We start from the raw sequence: 22,983 nt of genomic DNA, 5'->3' as shown, positions 1-22,983 counted from the left end.
GAGCCCTCAGGTCCTACTCTGAGCTCTCAGAAGGGGCCTGGGATCCTGGGCCCTTGGGCTCTCCTCAGCCAGGCCTCCTACAACAACTTCCAAACCTAAAGGAGGAGTCAGGGCAGCACGACAGGGATAAACAGTCTGCACTTGGGTCTGTCTCTTATAGCTGAAATTGACCACATACAACCAAGGGGACTCCACCCCTGCAACCAGCACCTTCATACCCACAGCCTTCTGGCCACTGGGTATTGTTGGTGTAACTATCTACCCTGATTTCAAGAGCTTCCCGAGAGCTTAGCCAGTATGATCATCAAACTTCAGCTGCCTGGGAGGGGACCTGGCTCCCTGAGGTCCTGTGAATGTTCTCCATCCTTCCTTCCTGGAGACCAAGAATTGGGTGAGAGGGATAACTGCTTGGGCTCCATCCCCTCCCCAAGGGGAGAACAGCTCTGCTCACAGTAGGGTGACAAAGGCCTAGCCCTTTTTTTTTTTTTTTTTTTTTTTTGTAGAGACAGAGTCTCACTGTACCGCCCTCGGGTAGAGTGCTGTGGCGTCACACGGCTCACAGCAACCTTTAACTCTTGGGCTTACGCGATTCTCTTGCCTCAGCCTCCCGAGCAGCTGGGACTACAGGCGCCCGCCACAACGCCCGGCTATTTTTTGGTTGCAGTTTGGCCAGGGCTGGGTTTGAACCCGCCACCCTCGGCATATGGGGCTGGCGCCCTACTCACTGAGCCACAGGCGCCGCCCTGGGCCTAGCCCTTTAAGTGTCCTTCTGTCTCCTGCTTTGTCTACACCTCGCAACAGGCAGAGCAGGATTAATTCACATGACTGAGGACACAGAGACCCAGAGGAGGCAATAACTGTCCCAAATCTGGAAGAAACGCCAGAATACAAGGCCCGTGAGAATGGAATCAGGACTCCCTCTTCCCAGCAAAACTTCCAAACTCCAGGAGACAATCTCCAGGGCCCAGGCCCTAGATGGTCACTATGAGGCTATGGGAAGTGCCACTAGTAGCTGGTTACAGGGATGCCTCCTGCCAATGACAGCCCCTCACCAAAGCCACACCTCCTTTCTGGGGTGGCCTATATTCAACAACTGAGGACTGACTGACAGATGTTGGGGTACAAAAACCCAATCCCTTATCCCAACCCCAGACAGCTCTAAAGGGCCACCCTAGCTTCAGAACTGTCCACGGGATCAACAGAGGCCTCTCCTGAGACCATCCTGCACCAATTTCTCCCACCCAACCCACTTCCCTCCCTCGCCTTACCCTGGCATGAACCCCAGAACACTCACTAGTAAAATTCCTCACACTACTCTCCGCCCCAAAGCCTGAGTCCCAGGGAGCCCAACTTGGGACAGAGTCCTTTGGGAGACACAGGTCCCCGGATTCTGAATGGGCCTTGAGGGCCCAGGGAGCACATGGGGACCCCAGGAGAAACAGGCCCCCTTGTGCTTGCAGACTGGACCAGACCTCTCTGGGTGCGGAGCTGAAGGAGGAGCTGAGGACCCTGGAGAAAGAGAAGCCTCCACTGCTCATCTCCAGCAGGTGGGAAAGGGGCCCCAGAACTCCCTCTGGCTGGTGGAGACTCAGGGCTGAGCCAAGAGATGGGGAAGGATGCTTAGGGTGAGAGAGACAGAGCCAAGAGAAAACCAGGAAACCACAGCAGCCAGTGAGGTTTGCTTAGTGCAAAAAGAAGTAAATCATGTCCCTGCTGAAACCCTCCTGATAGACAAATAAGTAGGTCAAAAAGTGAAAAAGTGAGTGGGTGAGTGAGTGAATCCTCTGGGGCCACCATAGTGTGATGCCGAATGGCCACAAGTATAGGCTCCTTTAGTGCAGAGCAGGGAAGGTTTGGAACAATGATAGCAATGACCACATGGGGGAGACAGAGAACCACCCTCACCATCCCTGCAACTCACACACACAACCACACACACACACCCCCATGGCTTGAGGGGTAAGCCCTAAGCCCAGTAACAGCAGAATCCATCTTCCACCCTGAGGAATCTGCTGCAGCCCCCTTATTCTCTCAGTTGGCACATTTCAGCCTATGTCGCAAAAATGCAGCTGTCCCCAAGTTCCTGGCTGCTGTACTCTGCTTGGAATAGAGGGGAAAGAGCTCCTGGGCTTAGAAGGAGGCATCATCCACCGAAAACACATTCCCTGAAAACCCACTATGTGTTGGGCACTATTTTAGGATCTGAGTTCACCACAGTGAACAAGAATGATACAGTCTAACCTCTGGGAGTGTAGTCCAGTGGGGAGACAGGCACAAGTTACCCTACACATCTGGATCACTGCTCATGGGCTGGGTGTGAGCTCACTAGTGGGTCCATCTGACCTTGTGCAGAGGAGCTGACCTGAGCTCTGACAAATGGGAGGGGTTGTCTGGGCCGAGAAGGGGTGAGTTCTAGGAAGAGGTAGGGACTCTGAGGGAGGGGATATTCAGCTCCTATGATGAACAGAAGGAGGCCAGGGGACTGGAGCAGCGCTGTTCAGAGTGTGGCCCACGGAGCAGCATTATCACTGTCACCATCACCCAGAGCTCCAAGAACTGCCAAGTCCTGGGCCCATTCAGACCTGCTGAATCTGAATCTCTGGGGGCTTGAGGGGGCAAGGCATCTGTGTTATAGCAAGCCCTCCAGGGAACATTGAAACACACTGAGTTTGAGAACCACTGGTCTAGCGTCCAGTGGGCAGGGAGAAAGTGGCCTTGGTGTAGTTTCAGGGGGACAAAGTCCACAGAAAATCCTTTTGGACCACATTAAGAACTATCTGTTTTCCCCCAGAAGCAATGGAGAGACATTACAGGGCTTCAGCAGGCAAGTGATGTGTGAGAGTCATACGTGGCCATTACCTGCTGTGTAGAAAATGGACTGGAGAGGGACCACAGCGAAGCAGGGAGACCTTTCAGAGACACTACAGTGGTTCAGGTCATAGGTGCCAGAGCCCAGCACTGGGCTAGTGGTCATTTTAGGGAAGAAGAAAGCAGAGACTCAGTGCCTGTAGCTCAGTGACTGGGGCACTGGCCACATACACCTATGCTTGTGGGTTGGAACCCAGCCCGGGCCTGCCTAAACAACAATGACAACTACAACAACAACAACAAAACATAGCCAGGCATTGTGGTGGGCATCTGTAGTCCCAGCTACTTGGGAGGCTGAGGCAAAAGAATTGCTTAAAGCCCAACAGTTGTTGTGTTTTTTTTGTTTTTTTCATGTATATGCATTTATGGGCTACAATGTGCTGATTGTATAAACAATTTGGAATGCTTAGATCAAATTAGTTAATATAGGGTTTCACCTCATTTACTTAATTATTGTGTCAAGACAAAGCCTAACAGTTTGAGGTTGCTGTGAGCTGTGATGCCACAGCACTCTACCAAGGGCAACATAGTAAGACTCTGACTCAAAAAAAAAAAGAAGGAAGAAAACAGAAAGCCGAGCTATCGGGAGGTGTTGGGAAGGTGACCAGCTCTCAAGGTGGGTGAGGAGGAGAAAGGATGACAGCCCAGCACCAGCATGGAAGGACAGGCAGATGGGGAGGGGGACATTGATGCAGACAGGGGATATAGGGAGCACAGCTTGAGTTCAGACTTGCATGAGTTGAATTTTAAGTGGGAATGTCATGTAGAAAGCCCTAGCTTCCTCCAAGAACTGAAGGAGGATGAACAATTCTCAACTCCATATCCAGGAAGCCAAATGTGATGACCCCTAATGATGGCAGAGAGAAGAGTAGTTACGTGTCCTCACTCAAGCGGCGGAGGCGAGAATCAGGTAGTCTGAAGGAGCCAGGCTGGGAGGACCATGGTGGGTGGAGGAGGGGCAGCGATGGGAGGTCATCCCTCTATCCCCCTGCCTCTGATGCAGGATGGGACAGGTTCTCCGCAGGGGAGGGCCCCGCCCATGCATCATCCCCCACACCTACAGCCTGCCTGAATGTCTGCTTCCCTCTCCCCCAGCCTCAGGGGCTGGTGCAGCCCATCTCCAGAACTTCTATGGCATGGGTCTAAGTCGGAACCAGGGCCAGTGTCCCATTCTAGGCTGCTGAGGCCAGGGAATCACCTCTCCATCCCTGCCTATCCATCCTCTGAGCCATGTGCCTCTTCCCACCTGTCCTCCTGGGGCATGCTGGGAAGAGCAACACTCTGGACCAGTGGGGGAGGGCAGGCAGGTGGAGGCTGGGTTGGGGGCAGTGGGAGTGTTCACACACAGCAGGCAGGCAGCCCCAGGTGCAGGGATGGAGACTGCAGACACACTCCCTGCCACCGGTGGTCCTTGGGAAGGGCTCCAGGGGTCCAGTGTAGAGGGCGAAGGGGAATCTAGAGCTGACCACTGCCCTGCTGTTCCAGAGGGAAGCTCCGCACAGGCCACACAGGTGGAGCCCCTCTGTCTGTCTTCTCCTGCCCATCCGAGGCACTTACACATGGAGCCTCCGGGGACTGAAGCTCAGTTTCAGGGCCCCACGGGACCTGTGACTGCTGAGATAGTTGACAAAGAGAGGAGGAGCCTGTACCAGTGAGTGAGGCTGGTCTCCCCCTCCCCAGCTCCCCACTGGGGTGCTCCTCAGACAGTCAGCACCCCACCCACTCCTGTATTGGGGTCCCTCTCCTTGCCAAGCCAGCAGGCAGGGACAGGGCTGGAATACTGGGTGTGCATTTTTTATTATGGACAAATATTATTATGAAAGTTTTCAAATATACACAGAGTACAAGGAACATCCATGTACTCATTACATAGCTTCAGCCACAGTGTTGCCAAATTCACTTTCTCTTTCTTTTGTTATTTTTTGTAAGATTTTATGTTTAGGCCAGGTGCAGTGGCTCACACCTGTAACCCTAGCACTACAGGCACTACAGGAGGCCAAAATAGGCAGATTGCTTGAGCTCACAAGTTTGAGACTAGCCTGAGCAAAAGCGATACCCCATCTCTATTAAAATATAAAAACTGAGGCAAGAGGATCGCTTGAGTCCAAGAGTTGGAGGTTGCTGTAAGCTATCATGGCACTCTACTCAGGGCAACAGCTTGAGACTCTGTCTCAAAAAACATATATATTTTTTTTTATTTTTATTTTATTTTAAGACATCAGGTGGTTTTATCCTTAGACATTTTACTTTGCATCCCAAAAAGTAAAAATAAAGACCTTTTCTTTCATAACCATAGTGCCATTATCACATCTAATAAAGCTGCCAATGAGTCACTGGTATTATGTAATTTTCAGTCTACATTCAAATTTGTTCAAATATCTAAAATGTGTTCTTGCAGGTGGTTTAGTCTACTCAGAATTGAAACAAGGTCAGCTTACTGTATTTGGTTTGTTATGTCTCTTAAATCTCATTTATATCTCTTTTAATCTATATGCTCCCATTTTATGAAAGGCTGCTGTGTGTATTAACTAGTTGAAGACCCTAAAATAGTGACCCTGCTCTGCCCTCCAAAAGCTTCTGTCTATAATCATAGCCATGTCTCTTATATAACACTGTCACAGACATTATCTCAGCTGGGGGACGGTGTCACTGCCATCTCACACCTACAGAACCTGGTATCCTGGGACACAACTACTCGCCACATGGGAGCCTTGGAAAAGTCACTAATATCTCTTTAAAGCACTATTATCATCGCTGAGGGTTTACCATTAATATTAGCATATTAGTAGGCCAGACACAGTAGCTCACACCTATAATCCCAGCACTTTGGGAGGCCAAACTGAGAAGACTACTTGAGTCCAAGAGTTTGAGACCAGCCTGGGAAACATAGTGAGATCCCTGTCTCTATTAAAATATATATATATATAGCCCTCCCCCTTATATATATAGCGCATATATATATACATATATATATATATTTTTTTTTTTTAAACTTAGTCAGGGATGGTGGGACCTTACTTCCTAGCTACTCAGGAGGCAGAGACAGGAGGATCACTTGAGGTTACAGTGAACTATGATTGCCCACTGTCTTCCACCATGGGTGACAGAGCTAGACCCTGTCTCTAAAAATAAACCAAACAAACCAAAATAAAGTTACAATGTAGGTTGTTATTAATTATTGGTCCATAGGCCCTTTAAAAATAAGAATACTTGCCTGTTTCATCATTATCATCATTGTCTTGTTATCATGATAAAAAAAAAAAGCTAACTTCTCCCAGGTTTGTATCAAGCTGCCAGCATGTAATAGTCACTTATTCTCACAACTATAAATTGGGTTCTGTTATTATCCCTATTTAAAGGTGATGGAACTGAGAATAGGGAGGTCACATGACTTGCTCAGGGATCCACAGTCAGAGAACAGAGGAACCAGGACTGAAACCCAAATCTGTCTGACCTTGAAGTCTGGCCTTGCAGCCAGTCTGCTATATTCAGAAGGCCCTGCAGAGTGTCTGGCATCCAGCAGGCGCTCACTGAGTCTGTGTAATGCTGTGTCTGCCTGTCCCTCTTCTTCCCAGAGTTCACTTCCCAGAGTCTGGCTCCTATGACTGGCGCAGCACAGGTCTCCACTTTGTGGTGAGAAGGGCAGTGACCATCGAGATTGAATTCTGTTCCTGGAAACAGTTCCTGGATGGGAACGTGTCACAACACAGCTGGATGGTGGCCAGGCCTCTGTTTGACATCAAGGCTGAGCCAGGATCTATGGCAGCTGTGTACCTTCCTCACTTTGTGGACCTCCGAGGTAAAGGACAGGGAGAGGAAAGGGGCAAGGCTAACAATGGGCCTGAAGGGGAGTGTAGATGATGGTGTCCTGGGGGAGGAGCTTGTGGCTTCACTGAGAGACGGGGAGAGGGCTAGGGAGGTGGAGACTGACACTGTTCCTCATTCTGCTCTTCTCTACACATATCATTTTTCAAAAACATGTCCCCCACCTCATAATTATTCCTGAGCTTACTTGAAAATTTCCCTAAATGGAAAATGATCTCTTCGAGGACAATAATAACTAGCATCTATTAAGTGTTCTTTATATAGATGTATCTCACAGGGTTCTAATAGGAAATAGATCATAATCTACCTTGAGATTTTAGAAAAGACTCTTTAAAGCAGGACTATTTACCAGGTAAGGCTAAGTGAGCTAACAGGGAATGCTGGGATATCCAGAGACAAGCAACAGCAGGAAGCCATTACTATTCCTACAGGCAGGGAGAAGAAACAGCGTCACCAGAATCTACTTGAGAACTGGAGCCATGAAAGAGAGGCTCCCCATAGAAGAAGACAGTAGTCATAAAATATCCCTCCCTTCCTCTGTCACCTGTAGAGACTTCCCACAGATAAAGTTCCAAGAAATGAGCTTGCAGTCAAAAATCTTACAAAGGGTAAATAAAGCACTATAAATGACAGCCAGTGAAAACTTCACATATCAGCATCAGTTCCTTAAATAAATACTTCACACATGAGAATGATCAGAAACAGAAAATAAAATGAGTGTGTAGAACATGGTCAGAGAAGTAAGTAACCTTCTTTCCTTCTTTCACTCACTACTATACAAACAAAAAAAAGTAAGTAATCTTAAAAATATGAGCAAGAAGGGCAGCACCTGTGGCTCAAAGGAGTAGGGCATCGGCCCCATATGCTGGAGGTGGTGGGTTCAAACCCAGCCCTGGCCAAAAACTGGGGAAAAAAAAAAAAAAGAAAGAAAGAAAATATATATATACACACACATATGAGCAAGAAGCAAGAAACCATTAAAAATGATAACTCAAATTTGGAATCTAAATTAACAGAAAATATTTTTAAGAGTTAAAAAAAAAAGGTTTAAAAAGAAAAAGTGACAGGGATGATATGATGAGAAGACCTAATATGCATCTAATTAGAATTCCAGAAGGATGAAAAAGTTGCAATATTCAAAGAGATAATTCTAAGAAATTTCTAGCATTGTTGAGAGATATGAAACTTCTCAGAATGAGACATCCCAAAAATCCTAAGCAAAAAAAAAAAAAACAGTCAAAGAAGTCAAGACTGGACTCAGATAGTGAAACTACAGAACAACAAAGTATATGGTAGGTCTTGAGGGCAACCAGACAGAAAGGTAGATTACCTAGAAAAGTACTGCAATGAGGCTCATAGCTGGTTGTTGAACAGCAACAATGGAAGGCAGAAGAAAATGGAATTACAACTTCAATGTTCTAAAAAAATGGTAAACAGCAAACAAATTTTTTTTAAGAAGTGAGTAAAATGAAACATTTTAAAACAAACTAAGAAACAAAACCAAGAAAGATTTCCATGAACCCATGAACAAATGCTCACAAATTCTAAAGGGCGCAGCCCAGGCAAAAGGAAAATGATCCCACATGGAAGACCTGAGGTGCAGGATGGAATGATAAGCAAAGATCCTGAGACACATATGGGTAAATCTCACAAAACATTGCTAGAGAAGGCAACGATATTAAAGTCTGATGATGTGAGGATTTAAGAGAGTGATAACTAAATAACACCAACAATAATAGTGACTAAGAATGTTAAAGGATTCTAAGGCCTTGGTATACCTCAGAAGGAGGAGGACGGCAAAGCTGACCTTCAAATAGATGCACCAGCACTACCATCCAGGTTTAAATACTGAAGTGCTTCTGTACAGGGCAGTATAGAGGACTTCTTTACCTTTTGAGACCACAGACTACCTAAAAACATCATTTAGTGTTGGCCACAGAGATAAGGAATGGGGCCTTGTGTGGTGCAGCTTGGAGGGGTGGACAGGGCAGCATTGCTGTGGTATTGGCCTGGGCCAGGCCTGAGGGTCTGAGCCTGTGAGGCAGCCAACTGGGCATCCAGAGCACTGTTGTTAGCCAAGGGTGTGCCACAGATTCTCCACACCTGGCCACGTGGGTACAGCTGGCCTCAGATGAAACCCAGCCAGTGCTGGGTGCCAGGAACCTACTGTCTATCAATGTAGTGGGAAAGTTAGAAGAATCTATGTGGCTCCCATGTGACATCATAACTCGGACAGGAGCTTCCTTTACCTGATAGTAGAATGATTTAATAAGCAATTTGTGTTAGAGCTTCTGTCAGTTGTAAGTACTTCCCGGATAGGTACAGTTTAGATAAAAAAAGGAGTATATTTTTAATTTTTCATTTATATATCAGTTGTTATATTATTTATAGTGTCATCCAGTAGTCTGATGTATTTTGGATCACCTTGAGGTAAAGATATTAACGTCAGACTTTAAGTATGTGCGTTGAAATACTGGAAATCAATCAAAACATACTTGTAAGAAAAATCATTTAAAAACTAGTAGAAAGAAAAAAATTGGAAACAGAAAACTGAAAAGCAAGAAACGTCCCAGTACCCAGGACCAGGGAAGTCTTACTTATTGAGGCCACAGAAGCTCAGTAAACAATTCAAGTGGAACAGCAGGAGGAAGCAAGGGGCAGAGAGGTAGAGGGAGTCCTCAGAAGTCCTCGGGAGCCTGGCTTAACAAACAGGGCCTTGGGGCCATTTCTTAGGGAGGTTCCAGGGTACAGCAGGAGGGGAGAGGGAGGGGCAAGAGAGCTCTGAGGCTAGAAAGGTACATCCAGAGCCAGGGTGAAAGCACTGACAGCTCAGACAACAAGCTAGGATGAATTATTTTCCCCACGTGACACTCTGCAGAACAATGAGTACAGCTCCACAGCAACCATGCACTGTTAGGCCCAGGGGCTATCCGGATGCACTGCCACGAAGACAAGGGCTTGGCCATTGGAATCAGTGGACACAGCCAGTCATACATCTGCCTGGGCCCAGCAACAAAAGCACTTGGACTACCCCAATTTAGTGGTGCTCACCACTCCCAGCTCTGCACCAGGGTATTCTAGGAGAAACCTCATGTAGCTAAGGCCTGAGGCCAGAATGCACCAGCAGAGCCCAAGGGAACAAAGTCTGCCTTTAGTCCTGTTCCAGGGCCCCTCATGTCCCACTTCTAGAAGTGGGTGAACTAGCCCCTTCCCTTTGTGAGGACACCCTAGGCCACACAGACATCAGGGGGGTCTAGGAAAACAGGATTGGCCCAAGGAAGGAATTAGGTGTCCCTGCAAGAGCACAGCAATCTAGCCTAGGTCTGCCACACTGACAGCGAGACCTAGACAGGAGTGAATTCACTATATGGGTGGCGCTGTCCTTTGAGGGTTCCTGGGACATAGCTAAGAAGAACTGTGAACGAATACTGAGCACTCTGTTCCAGGTAACACATAATGCAGTTCCATGTGTGGTAGTGTCATCTCGTTTTTCATAATGACCCAGCAAGTTAGGTTCTCCTGTTTTCCCTCAGTGTACCAGTGAGCAAATTGAAGCTCAGTGGTGAAGACCCTTATCCAAGGTTGAGATTCTAATCCAAGTCCTGTTTATCCCAGGATGAGAGCTACACCCCTACTCCACCCCAGCCAGGCCCAAGCCCATGCTCCACTAGCCAGACAAGACAGTCCCTTGGGATCCTCTATGCAGAGCAAGAGGCAAAATACACAAAGGCTGCTTTTAGCTAGCCATGCCCCTACCCAGCCAGGAAGCCAAGCCCTGGGGACAGGCAGAGCCCTGTCTAGAAACCCGCACTGCCTGTTCTCTGGGGCGCAGTTGTTTGTTGCCCTGGAAATGATGACCTCACTGCCAGAGGCCTGGTTTAGGACTTGGGCACTGGCTGTTACTTCACCATCATTGGTGAGGTCCCCTGTTGAGTGATTAACTTTCCACAACGAGTTTTCTCCAACTACAGCCCAAACTCAGAGCTTTTAACCTCTTAGCTTCATGCAAGGCCCTTGAAGATTTCACCACACAGGGAATTCCCACACTCCAGTGGAACAAGCTCCAACACTTGCAGAGCCCAGTGCAAAATGAATACTAATGATTAGCCATGTCCCTGGTCAACATGATTAAGAAGAATATCAAGTATTTTATTCATGACAATAGCGGGTAACCCTTGCTAGCCCAAGTGCTTTACAGACACAAACCCATCCCGTCTTCATGGTGACACTAGGAGGTAGACACTGTCATCGGCTCCACTGATGATGTGTGCACAGGCTGAGTAATCTGCTCAGAGTCATGCAGCTGGTGAGGGCTCGTGCTGGGAGTCAAGCTCAGTCAGTCCATGTCATCTAACCACACTGCTAGATACCTCTCCAGTGTCCCACCTTTATGTGATGTGGGTCCCACTGTCCCTCCTTGAGTAGGAAAGTTGCTTTGCCTCAACAGCTCACCTGAGCCTGGACAGTGCTCACAACACACTCAGCAGGAAAGGCAGGGAGGGCAGGGTCTAAAGGAGGTGAATCCCCTGGGCCCCAGGACTGTAGCTGCTTCTGGGAAAGGAGGATAGAGCGATAGGCAGAGCCCTCGTGAGGCCCTGGGCCATCTGCCTGTCTTCCCTGTCAGGCCATGAGCTCTGGAATTGCAGTGCCCTCCACTTCCCTGTTCACAGCTACATCCACAAGGTCTGGCACATTGTAAATGCTCAGTAAACTTTTGTGTAATGAGCAGATGTGAAGCCCTGGGCCCCAGGCCCTGCCACAGAAATACATAGTGGCTTGTTCTGAATCTCTCTAATGAGTCCAGCTAAAGGCAGCTCCCAGTCTTCCTGCAAATGAGATTTGCCGTGGCTGACACCCAAGCTTCCTCCCTTCATGCCATGATCTCCCTCACTGCTACTCTTCTCTCTCCAATCAATGAACACAAACATACTATCAGGTTTGGAGAAGGTGATTGTGCTCCAGTCTATGGCAAGGACATAATATGCAAGAAGGAGGGTGACCAACTCATCTTGGATGGCCCAGAACTTTCTTGATCTTAACACTGACAGTTCTGCATCCTGAGAACCCTCTTAGTCATTGGCAACCCAGGACACAGTCAGTCACCCTAGCAAGAAGGTAAGCTAGAGACACCCATCACCTTCCAGAACTCATCCAAAATTAGTGTGGCACACACAGAGCATCAGTAAGTGCCACAAACTGTGGTCAGAACGCCAGGATCTGGTCCTAAGGCCACAATTGGCTGTGTAGCCTTGACAGAGCATTCCAGTCCTGTGGAGGTCCAGGTGAGACCATTCACGGAGTGTCACTGATGGCAGTGCAAAGTGGCGCCACCTCTTGGAGAAGCAATTTAGGGGAAACAAAAGATCTTACCCTTTCATACACTTTTCCTATCACTTAGTACTTATTGATTTCAAAATGATAACCCAAGGGAAATAGCTCTCTGTAGAAATATGTGCATTTCAGTGCTATTGTTCATGATGAAATGTTGGAAGCAAACTCCATGCCGACACAAGAGATGAATAGTAAATTACAGGGTGATGCATCCAGTAGCAGGGACCATATGCTGTGGTTATTAGAAAGGTCTGCTGGATGCTTGCAACAGTTTAAACTGTCATGGGAAAAACAGGAGACAAACGCTGCAATGAAGTATGGAAAGAAGTGGCTGCAGAGAAAGACAGGGCTAGAAAATGGTAGGATGGTAGCAGTGGTTGCATTGTTTGATTGATGAGGTTCCATAGGTAAATCAGTTTTCACTTTTTCAGATGTTGTATGCCACTGTGATATTATTTTCATCCAAACAAAGCAATTAATAAATGAGAAAACATTTTTGTTTCCTTTTTTTTTCAAGATAATCTCACTTTGTCACCCTGTGTAGAGTGCTGTGGCACCATAACTCACAGCTACATCAAGCTCTTGGGCTCAAGAGATCCTAATGCCTCAGCCTCCTAAGTAGCTGGGACTACCAGCACCTGCCACAATGCCCAGCTAGTTTTACTATTTTTAGTAGAGACAGAATCTCCCTCTTCCTCAGACTGGTCTCAAACTCCTAAGCTCAAGCAATCAAACCACCTCAGCCTCCTAGAATGTTAGGATTATAGGCATGAGGCACCATAAGCTTTGTGGATCTCCTGTAGCCCCAAAATCACCGGCACTGCAGCAGCCTCCAGGCAATGCAGGGAAGAAGCCAGGGCTCCTGATCTCTAGGCCAGAGTCTCTTCCACCACTAGCCTTCATCACTCAAACTCTCTCTTGTGGCTTTGATGTCCTCACTTGGTGTACTGGTCAGAGGCTGAAATCAAAGAAAGCCAGCTCTGTCTGTTCAAGAACTATATTGGAAGATTCTTGAGTATCTCATAGACTTAACAAAACTATACAACAAATCAACAGGACACAATGATGCTGAGAAACCAAGGACACAGCCCAGATCAAACTAAGAAAAATATGGAGAAACCTCTGCTGCACACACAGATACTGTGGAACCCTCCTGCCATGAGGGCCACTGGACTTTTGCCTCCACTGCTACTACCACAATAATCTCAGTCTCTCCATCGGGGCTTATCCCTTCTAGACTCGAGGTCCTGGTGAGGAGCATCCACTTAGGTCTTGGCCACATACCTGTGTTATAGCTGACACACAATACTGGAGGACGTGGCTCTTCCCCCCAAAGAGGAGTTTGAATGGAGCGTGACCACTTGATGATGTAGACTACCCTTGCTCACAATATTTCCCACTGTCCCTCCCTCCTGCTTGTGCTCGAACTGCCTAAAGTGAACAGGCCAGCATCACTTAATGGTCCCTCACAATTACAGAATCCAAACCAGCACAGGTGGCCAGAGATTTAATATCTTTCCAAGCTCCAGTGCCAGAGGATGGGTCTGTATATGATGTTAGCTCAAGTGGGTTCCTGAGGTTCTCCCCACCTAGAGACAGTATCACCTGCAGCCTCCAGAGGCCCCTGACCCAGGCACACCCCCTCCTCCATCTGGGCATCTTAGTCCATTCAGGCTGCCACAACAAACTCCTAGAAGCAGATAAGTAATAGATACTTATTTCTCAGTTCTGGAACCTGGAAAGTCCAAGATGAAGGTGCCAGGAGATTCAGTGCCTGGTGAGGTCTTCTTCCTCATAGGTGGGGCCTCCTACCTGTGTCCTCATAGAGTGGAAGGTACAAACAAGCTCTCTTGAGTCGCTTTTATTAGGGCATTTATCATATTCATGAGGATTCTGCCCCTATAAACTAATCACCATCAAAAAATGCCACTTCTTTTTTTTTTTTTTCTTTTAAGAAGAGATCTTAACTATGTTGCCCAGGCTGAATTCAAAATCCTGGGCTCAACAGAGCCTCTCACCTCAGCCTCCCTAGTAGCTGCAGGCATGAGCCACCATACCATTCCACTTATTTGTTGTTGAATACAAGGCCTTTCTCTGTTGCCCAATATGAGGGCAGTGGCATTATCATAGCTCACTGCAAACTTAAATTCCTGGGCTCAAGTGATGCTGCTGCCTCAGCCTCCCGAATAGCTGGGACTACAGGCATGTACCACCACACCCAGATAATTTTGTTCTATTATTTTTTTAGGATTCCACTTTTAATAACTTCACCATGGGAGTTAGAATTTCACCATATGAGTTTTGGGGGGACACAAACTTCAGATCATACTTCTGACTTCCCCCAAGTAGGTCCCTGAGTCTAAGCCCCAGGATCTCACTCTGCCAGCTGACCCTGACTCAGTGAGTGCACTAAATCCATGCCTCTGTATTCCATTCTTTGACAGGGGGCCAGGTGGATGTCTCCCTGTTTCAAGTGGCACACTTTAAAGAGGAGGGGATGCTCCTGGAGATGCCAGCCCGGGTGGAGCCACATTACATCATCCTGGAAAACCCCAGCTTCTTCCCTGTGGGAGTTCTACTGAGAATGGTCCATGCTGCACTGAGTTTCATTCCCGTCACCTCCATGGTGTTGTTGTACCATCACCTCAAATGTGGGGAGGACACCTTCCACCTCTACCTGATCCCTAGTGACTGGTCCATTCAGAAGGTGACATTAACAGCCAGAAAGGCTGGGCCAGGGTGGGCTGATGGCAAATACAAAATGCAACCAGAGAGGGTGAGAGTCCTGCCCCCTGCTCCGCCACAGGCTGGACTCTTGACTCCCCAGGGTCCCCCCAGCTGGGTTCGATGCTCCATCACTGATCTTTGCACGGCTGGTTGTAGCCTGTTTCCAGGAGTCAAAGGGTGGGAGGGCTGCATGCCTAACACCAGCCTTTCCCCATTCTCACTTCTTCTCTAGCAAAGACCCTGTCCCCACCCTGAACATAATAGAGGCCCAGTGTGGGGCTGTCTGTGTGGCTGTGCTTGGAGGGAGGGGCAGGGATAATATAGCCACTGCTCCCCTGCCCACCCCCACAAGTGCAACATCACACCTATTAAGACCAGATCCCACATGGCAGAAGTCCTTGTGGACTATATGTGTTAGTCCTTGTCCTGTATGTTCCTTAGGCCATTGATAATGAAGAAAAACAGTTACAGGGAGTGCGAATACACAAGCCTCCCCCACTGACCTCACTGTATATGGGCTCTCGCTACACCGTGTCTGGCTCAGGAAAGTTGGAAATATTACCCAAGGTGAGCATCCCAGTGTTTACCCCCTGGCCACTAGGATCAGAGGGCATGCTCGGGAATCCCTGTGGGACAGGTCTCAGGGCTGTCCCAGGGAGGGGGCAAATAGGGAGGGGTTGGGCAGAAAGGTAGAGGGGTTTGGGGTGAGTCGGAATGCTACAGAGTTGGGGGAAAGGAAGGAGAAGGAGGGAGGAGCATGCTCAGGATGAGGAGGACAGGGGTTGGAGTTGGGGTCACAGGAAAGTGCCTGGGTTGCAGGGGCCAATGCCCTCCAGTGAAAATGCACAGGAACACACTGCAGCCCAGCACTGGGCTTGTCACTCACTGGGGCAGAACACACGCCAGGGAAACTGTGGGGTGTCTCAGTAAAGAGGTGTTAGAAAGAACCTGCCTTAGGACTTGGACCTTGCTTGGGTAATTTTGGGGAAGGTCTAAGGAAACAGAGATTTGCTCTAGATTCGCTATTTTCAGAAGGCAGAGGTAATTCTACCATTGGGAATCTCAAGGACTCTTCTCTCCAGGGAGAGCAGACTGAAGCAGCACAAAGCCACAATTGCTAAAGAAGTAGCAGTCACTCTTTTAGCACAGGGGCATATTTGGCATGCTGTGGGCTCCCCCGTGGCCTGTCTAAAGTGGATGTTCTGTGAGAGTGTGTGTCAGGCCAGAGGACAGCATGGGTATGCTATGACTCTTGGTGAGACTATGGTGACACCGAGGTCCTGCTCCAAGCCTCAGATCCCTTGCTGGGTGTCAAGGGCTGATTTTTGTGCTTTTTCAGCCCACCCTTTTGGCCAATAGCAGATGAAGTTGGGCCACTGGTATTAATCCACGATATCTAAATCTTCATCATTGCCCACATTTTGTTGCTGAGAATCAGAGAAGCCTTTACAGGATGGTAAGCTGTAGCCGAACCAGAGTTAATCCTTCTTTCTCCTTCGGTTGTGAGATGAGCCTTTGAACCATCGGACATGACAAGAGTTGTGTGACATTTAAGAACCAAGACAGGGTACAGTGGACTCCAGTAACACAGGCAATTATCCCAAACTAAAGAACTATTAGTCTTTGTAACAGGTCTCCAAACCAGGGGCATATATTATGAAACCCGGTCAATGAAATGTAATCAGAATCCACCTGGGTCTATTTCAGAAAGCCAGATCCTTGCAATTTTTTTCCTCCCTGGTCACAAATTGTCCTACTTACAAGATTAAGTCAAGAGGAAGTATTTGCTATAGTGAAGATCCACCTTGACAGGCTAATAAATTTTTGTCTGCCAGGTAAGGGGGGAGATGATGGGTCCAGCAATGACTTAAACCCGAGCAGTAGCTAAGTCTGGAAAAACATACAAGAGAGTTTTGCTTTTCCATAAGTGGTAGAAGGGAACCACAGGGAGTCAGATACAATAGGATGAAGATGAGGGGATAATATTAGTGTTTTATAGAGTATCAAAGTATTATAATAGAATGACATTACTAGTAGAATGAAGGGACAGGAAAGAGTGTTGAAGAATCAGAACATTTACCTTGTTCCAAAATCTTGGGCAGAAACTGTCCATTTTGAAAGTCAGTAGTTTTTGAAGGATCCCTAGTAATCCTCAGTTTTATGCCTCCAGATGGACTAAATATCCAGCAGTTAGGAGGAAGTGATGTTTATCTTTTCACTTAGGGAACACAAACCCAAGGATGATTAACTTGGCGTTTTCCTGCTGTGTCAGTTGTTAATGAGGGATGAGAGAGAACATGATTCGGTCATTCAGCAAGTATTTACCCAGTGCCAGGTATAGGCTGTCTTTAGTGGAGATAATTCACTGAACAAGATAGACTAATCCCTGCTCTTGGGAAGGTGATATCCTGGTGGATGAGACCTGCAAAAATAATTAAACTAATAGTGACCAAATACCACAAAGTGCTAGGCACAAAATACAGTGTCATAAGAGAGTGACTGGTTATTTTACACTGGGTGGTTGGGGGAAGTATCTCCGAGGAGGCAACATTTAATCTGAAACCATAGTGACAAGAAAAGTTCAGGCTTGCAGAGATTTATGGGGAAGAGTTTCAGGCACAGCAATGTGTGCAGAGACACAGAGGCAGAAGGCAAACTTAACACCTCGAGGTGACAAAAAGGTGGCCAATGAGGCAGAGCTTAACACATGTAGCAAGAGATTGGTCAGATCAGAGGCAGAGTCTGCCAGGGTTCACGGCCTAGTCAGCCCTGATGTGGAGTTTGGATTTTGTTCTAAGTGTAGTGGAAAGCCCTTGGAGGATCTCAAACATGGTAATATTATATAAGACATGCTTTACTTTCAAAAAGATGCCTCTCCCTTGGTGAGAATGGGTGATAAACGGGCAAGAGTAGAAGCAGAGAGACAAGTCAAATGGCTGTTGCAAGGCCAGCTATAGTGATGCACACCTGTAGACCCACCTACTGGGAGGTGAGACAGGAGGATCACTCAAGCCTAGGAGTTTAAGACCAACCTGGACAGCATCATAGGACCCCATCTCTGGAAAGAGGTGCTGTTGCAATACTGCAGGCGAGAGTTGAAGACGGCTTGATTAGGGAAGTAGCAGTGGAGATGGAGAAAAATAGATGGTGGATTTAGGGTAAATTTTGGAAGTAGAGTCAACAGGACTTGGGGGATTGGATGTGGATGGGGAGGAGTTAAGGATGATCCCTAATTTGGAACCTATGTACTCAGAGGAAAATAGTAGCATTTACTGAGCTTGTGGAAACTGAAGAAGGACCATGTCCAGAAGACAGTTGAGTTGGGAAACAGGAGTTCTGTCTTGAGTGCGACTTAGGAAAGAGCTTCCATATAAATTTTCTGATATTTGAAAGCAGGCCAAGCTTCGCATCCACTGGGAGGACATGCTTTTGGCTGGAGGAATAAGAGTTTAGATGCAAATTGGGGGAGGCGGAGGATCTGGCTGGTGAAGGATCTGGTCCAAGATGCTAGAGAACGGATCTGGCTTAGAATGAGAAACATTACTTTTCTGGAAAAGCCTTACTCATCCATGAGATACCAGCTGTGTCTTCATCCTTCTGAGTCAGGAAAATTGGGAAAAGAACAATGCCTGATGATGGCAACTGACTTCAGTAAAGAGGGTCCCCAGAGAAACACTCTGGGGCAAAGAAGGTGTCAGGGTCAAGCTGGACAAAGAAGGTGTCAGGTGTGGGGAGGACCTCACTTGCAGGATGGCAACCCTCTGTCTCTTCAGGAACTAGAGCTCTGCTATGGAAGCCCCAAAGAACCCCAGCTATTCTCTGAGATCTACTTTGAAGTCTTGGGGTCAGGGATCAGACTGCAAATAAGAGACAAGAGAGATGAAACTGTGGTATGGGAGGCCTTTGTGAGACAAGGTAAAACCAGGATAAGTCCAGGGAGCCCAGAGGTGGGGGGAGAAAGTAAGTCAGTGAGTGTGTGTGTGTGTGTGTGTGCACCAGTGAGCATTATCACAACTTTTATTTTTAAGATAAAGTCTTACTCTGTTGCTCAGGATAGAGTGTTATGGCATCAGCCTGTTCACAGCAACCTGAAACCACTGGATTCAAGGGATCCTCCTGCCTCAGCCTCCCAAATGGCTGGGACTTCACGTGCCCACCATTATATCAGGCTAATTTTTCTTTATCTCTCTCACTCTCTCTCTTTTTTTTGAAACAGAGTCTCAAGCTGTCACCCTGAGTAGAGTGCCCTGGCATCATAGCTCACAGAAACCTCCAACTCTTGGGCTCAAGCTATCCTCTTGACTCAGTTTTTCTATTTTTAGTAGAGACAGGGTCTTGCTCTTGCTCAGGCTGGTCCTGAACTCCTGAGCTCAAGGGATCTTCATGCCTTGGCCTCATGGAGTGCTAGGATTATAGGCATGAGTCACACAGTTCCCAGCCCATTATCACCATTTACTGATGAGAAGAAATAGCCCAGGGAAATTCGGTGACTTTTTCAAGTCACAGAACAGTTGTAACCAGAATTTAAGCTCAAGTCTGTCTCTCTGAGCCCTGTGTTCTCTCCTGTGCACCATGCTGTCTCCACATTGCCCTTGAAATAGCAGATCTTGACATCCACAAGGCTGTTGGCAAAGTTTCTCATGATAGATTGAATGAGGGCTACAAAGAATAAGAGTTTGGGTGGCACCTGTGGCACCAAGGAGTAGGGTGCCAGCCCCTACAAGAGGTGGTGGGTTCAAACCTGGCCCCAGCCAAAAAAAAAAAAATACAAAGAATAAGAACTGGGTGGTTATGCAGTTATGTATGGACTAAGCCAATTTTGGCAATAGCAGGTACTTTCCCCTGCATCATTCAATATTTTCCAGGTAGATAAGAAAATAATGAACTTTCACTGATGGAGAAATCTCATAGCCTTAATCCAGCACCTCCACCCTAAGATCCTAAATCCCCCAAATGGTCCTCCTCAGGACAATCAGCACTTGTCAGCCATCAGAAAATGGAGCTGCCTCCTGAAAATCTCCTATAAATCCACTACAAACAGGCTTTGTATTGTGGTGGAAAGAAGGCAGGCTTTACCCAGACTTAGCCTGTGTGCAGCCACAGGTGGAGAACTAACTGGCCCCAGATTCAGGACTGGGGTCGAATCCCACTCTCGCACTGACATGTTGAGTGATCTTGGGGAAATTACTTAACTTTACAGATTCCTCATCTGTAAAGTGAGGATCATAATGACTAACTTGTCATTATGAAAAGATTAAATAAGCAGATGCTTGTACATGCCACATGCCATGGTCTTCAATAAATAGTATTCTTAAAAAATAAATAAATAAATAAATAGTATTCTTTTCTTTTTCCTCATATGAAGCCAATCTCTTCTTCCTAGCAGTCTTAATTCCATCCCTTGGAGCTCACAGAAATCTATCTCTTTTCCCATGGAAAAACCCATCAGATTCTTGATCTGATCATGGCCTTCCTTATGCTGCTTCTTATGGTAGTTAAACATCCCCAGTCCCTTCCACAATTTCTCTTCCATTTTGGTCTTTAAATTCTTTGCATTCTCAAAAAATGCTCCCATTGGTGAATGAGTCAAGATTGACTCCCAGACTGTTCAGTTGGCATGGAGGATGTGGAACGCCCTCATCCCTCTGTCCCAATGGACCCTGTGCTCCCTGTACCACAGTCTGTGTCCCCCTTCTGCACTGAGAGGTCACTCAAACGCAGGTTCTGCTCAGGCTCCCAGGCCTTTTCACACAAACTGCAGTGAACTCTCTTTCTCTCCTTTACATGAAATTTGTTAAGTCTCTTCTCTCTCTCTTTCTCTCTCTCTTTTCTTTTTGTTTGTTTTTTATTTTCTATTAAAATTCACTCATTCTTCCCATGTGGTAAGATTGCTTGATCTTGATTCTTGATTCTGACATCCAAATATACAACACAAATATTCAGTCTGTGTGAGTCTACTTGACTTCTACTAAGAATAAGGAGATGACAAATAGTTTCTTTTTAACAATTACTCACAATGTTTGAACAAAATGTCAAATAGTTTTAAGGTTTAACTAGCAAGGGATTTGGTTAGTACTCCACCAGGACTTTAGTTCAGGTAAAGACTGGATAAAACCATGTCTGCAATGTGTAGGAAAAACTGCTATTGCTCACTCAGATGACTTCTCGCTCTTCATTAGTCTATGGTCATAGCCCCTAGGCCTCAGTTTTCCCATATGCATAAGGAAGAGATTCTGTATCAGAGAGTCTCAGGAGTGAGTGGAGCCTGGAGGTGTGTCATGTGTGTTAATAACTAGTACTGTAACAGGTGCTCATTCTTCTCTGTGTTTTCCCCAGGAGATCTCAGACCTGCAGCTGCTCTGGGTCCTCCAGCCGTCATAGGTCAGTAATAGCTCTTAGAGACCTCAGGAGCCAATGGTAGTTCTGAGGTGTATTATCTGAAATTGGAGAGAAGGGAAGAGAGAATGGAGGGGCGCCATCATTGAGAACCTCACAAGCATCAGGCCTGGGAGAGTAGTGCATGTCCTGGGACAGAGTCCCCTCCATCCCCTATTGCTGCTGCCCACACAGGTTCCAGAAGCCACTACTCAATGACATCAGATGCCCCATGATGAAGCCCACTATCACACCCTGCTTAGACAGAATACCTGGCTAGATGCTGACATGAGGGAGGGAAGAGATGCCTTTCTGATGGTCAGATGCCTTTCCAGAGGGAAAAAGAAGTCAGGGATGTAGCTGGGAGAGAGGAAAGAGCCGGAGGGGGGATTGGACGTGGAGGCTGTGGTGGGAGCCTTTCTTTCTTTGTTGCCAGCCTCACCTTCACCCCTGGACACCCCAGCCTTGCTGCACTTTGTGGACAAGCATCGAGAGCAGCTGGTAGCACGAGTGACATCAGTGGACTCTGTCTTGGACAAGCTGCATGGACAGGTGCTGAGCGAGGAGCAGTATGAGCAGGTGTGGGCGGAGGCCACCAGGCCAGACCAGATGCGAAAGCTGTTCAGCTTCAGCAAGTCCTGGGACCAGGCCTGCAAAGATCAACTCTACCAAGCCCTGAAAGAGACCCATCCTCACCTAATTATGGATCTCTTGGAGAGAGAAGTGGGGTTACAAGGTGGGGGTCTCCTGCCATCCAGAAACTAAAGTCTGAACCTCTGCCTTTGTGTCCTGGCTCTGCCTGACCCTAGGGTAGAGTGCTGTGGCATCACAGCTTACAGCAACCTCTAACTCCTGTGCCTAGGTGATTCTCTTGCCTCAGCCTCTCAAGTAGCTGAGACTACAGGTGCTCACCACAGGCATCACTACAGGTGCCTACCAACAACGTTGTTGTGGTGGTTGTTATTGCAGTTGTCGTTGTTGTATGGCCACATTCGAACCTGCCAGCCTTGGTGTATGGCGCTGGTACCCTAACAAGCCCTCACTTTCTTTCTTTTTTTTTTTTTATTGTTAAATCATAGCTGTGTACATTAGTGCAATCAAGGGGTACAATGTGCTAGTTTCATATACAATCTGAAATATTCTCATCAAACTGTTCAACGTAGCATTCATCACATTTTTCTTAGTTATTGTATGTAGACATTTGTATTCCACATTTAGTAGGTTTTGCCTGTACCCATTCTAACATGCACCGTAGGTGTGGCCCCACCAATTACCCTCCCTCCACCCTGACTTCCCCACTCCCTTTCCCTCCCTTGGCCCTTTCCCCATAGTCTTGTACTATAGTTGGGTTATACCCTTCATATGAAAGTTATAAATTAGCTTCATAGTAGGGCTGAGTACATTGGATACTTTTTTTTCCATTCCTGAGATACTTTGCTAAGAAGAATATGTTCCAGCTCCATCCATGTAAACATGAAAGAGGTAAAGTCTCCATCTTTCTTTAAGGCTGCATAATATTCCATGGTACACATGTACCACAATTTGCTAGTCCATTCGTGGGTCAGTGGGCAATTGGGCTTCTTCCATGACTTAGCAATTATGAATTGGGCTGCAATAAACATTCTGGTACAGATGTCTTTGTTATATTGTGATTTTTGGTCTTCTGGATATAAACCTAGTAAAGGAATTATAGGATCGAATGGCAGGCCTACTTTTAGGTCTCTAAGTATGCTCCAAACATCCTTTCAGAAGGAATGTATTAGTGTGCATTCCCACCAGCAGTGTAGAAGTGTGCCCTTTTCTCCACATCCATGCCAACATCTCTGGTCTTGGGATTTTGTTATGTGGGCTACTCTT

General features: G+C 47.0%; 1 protein-coding gene across 1 annotated transcript in view; it reads left to right on the top strand.

The window, feature by feature from the left end:
* Positions 1-22,983, top strand: part of LOC128571040 (NACHT, LRR and PYD domains-containing protein 1-like) — a 79,487-nt gene that overhangs the window by 24,027 nt on the left and 32,477 nt on the right. The window contains 10 exon segments of the mRNA XM_053570721.1: positions 1,461-1,547; positions 3,696-3,811; positions 3,964-4,014; positions 4,354-4,519; positions 6,444-6,667; positions 14,469-14,731; positions 15,193-15,318; positions 18,525-18,666; positions 21,088-21,132; positions 21,563-21,862. Of these exon segments, the coding sequence (XP_053426696.1) occupies positions 1,461-1,547; positions 3,696-3,811; positions 3,964-4,014; positions 4,354-4,519; positions 6,444-6,667; positions 14,469-14,731; positions 15,193-15,318; positions 18,525-18,666; positions 21,088-21,132; positions 21,563-21,862 (1,520 nt within the window).

Source organism: Nycticebus coucang, chromosome 18 (genome assembly GCF_027406575.1).
Source record: "Nycticebus coucang isolate mNycCou1 chromosome 18, mNycCou1.pri, whole genome shotgun sequence".
NCBI lineage: Eukaryota > Metazoa > Chordata > Mammalia > Primates > Lorisidae > Nycticebus > Nycticebus coucang.
This window is presented reverse-complemented; position numbering and strand designations above follow the sequence as displayed.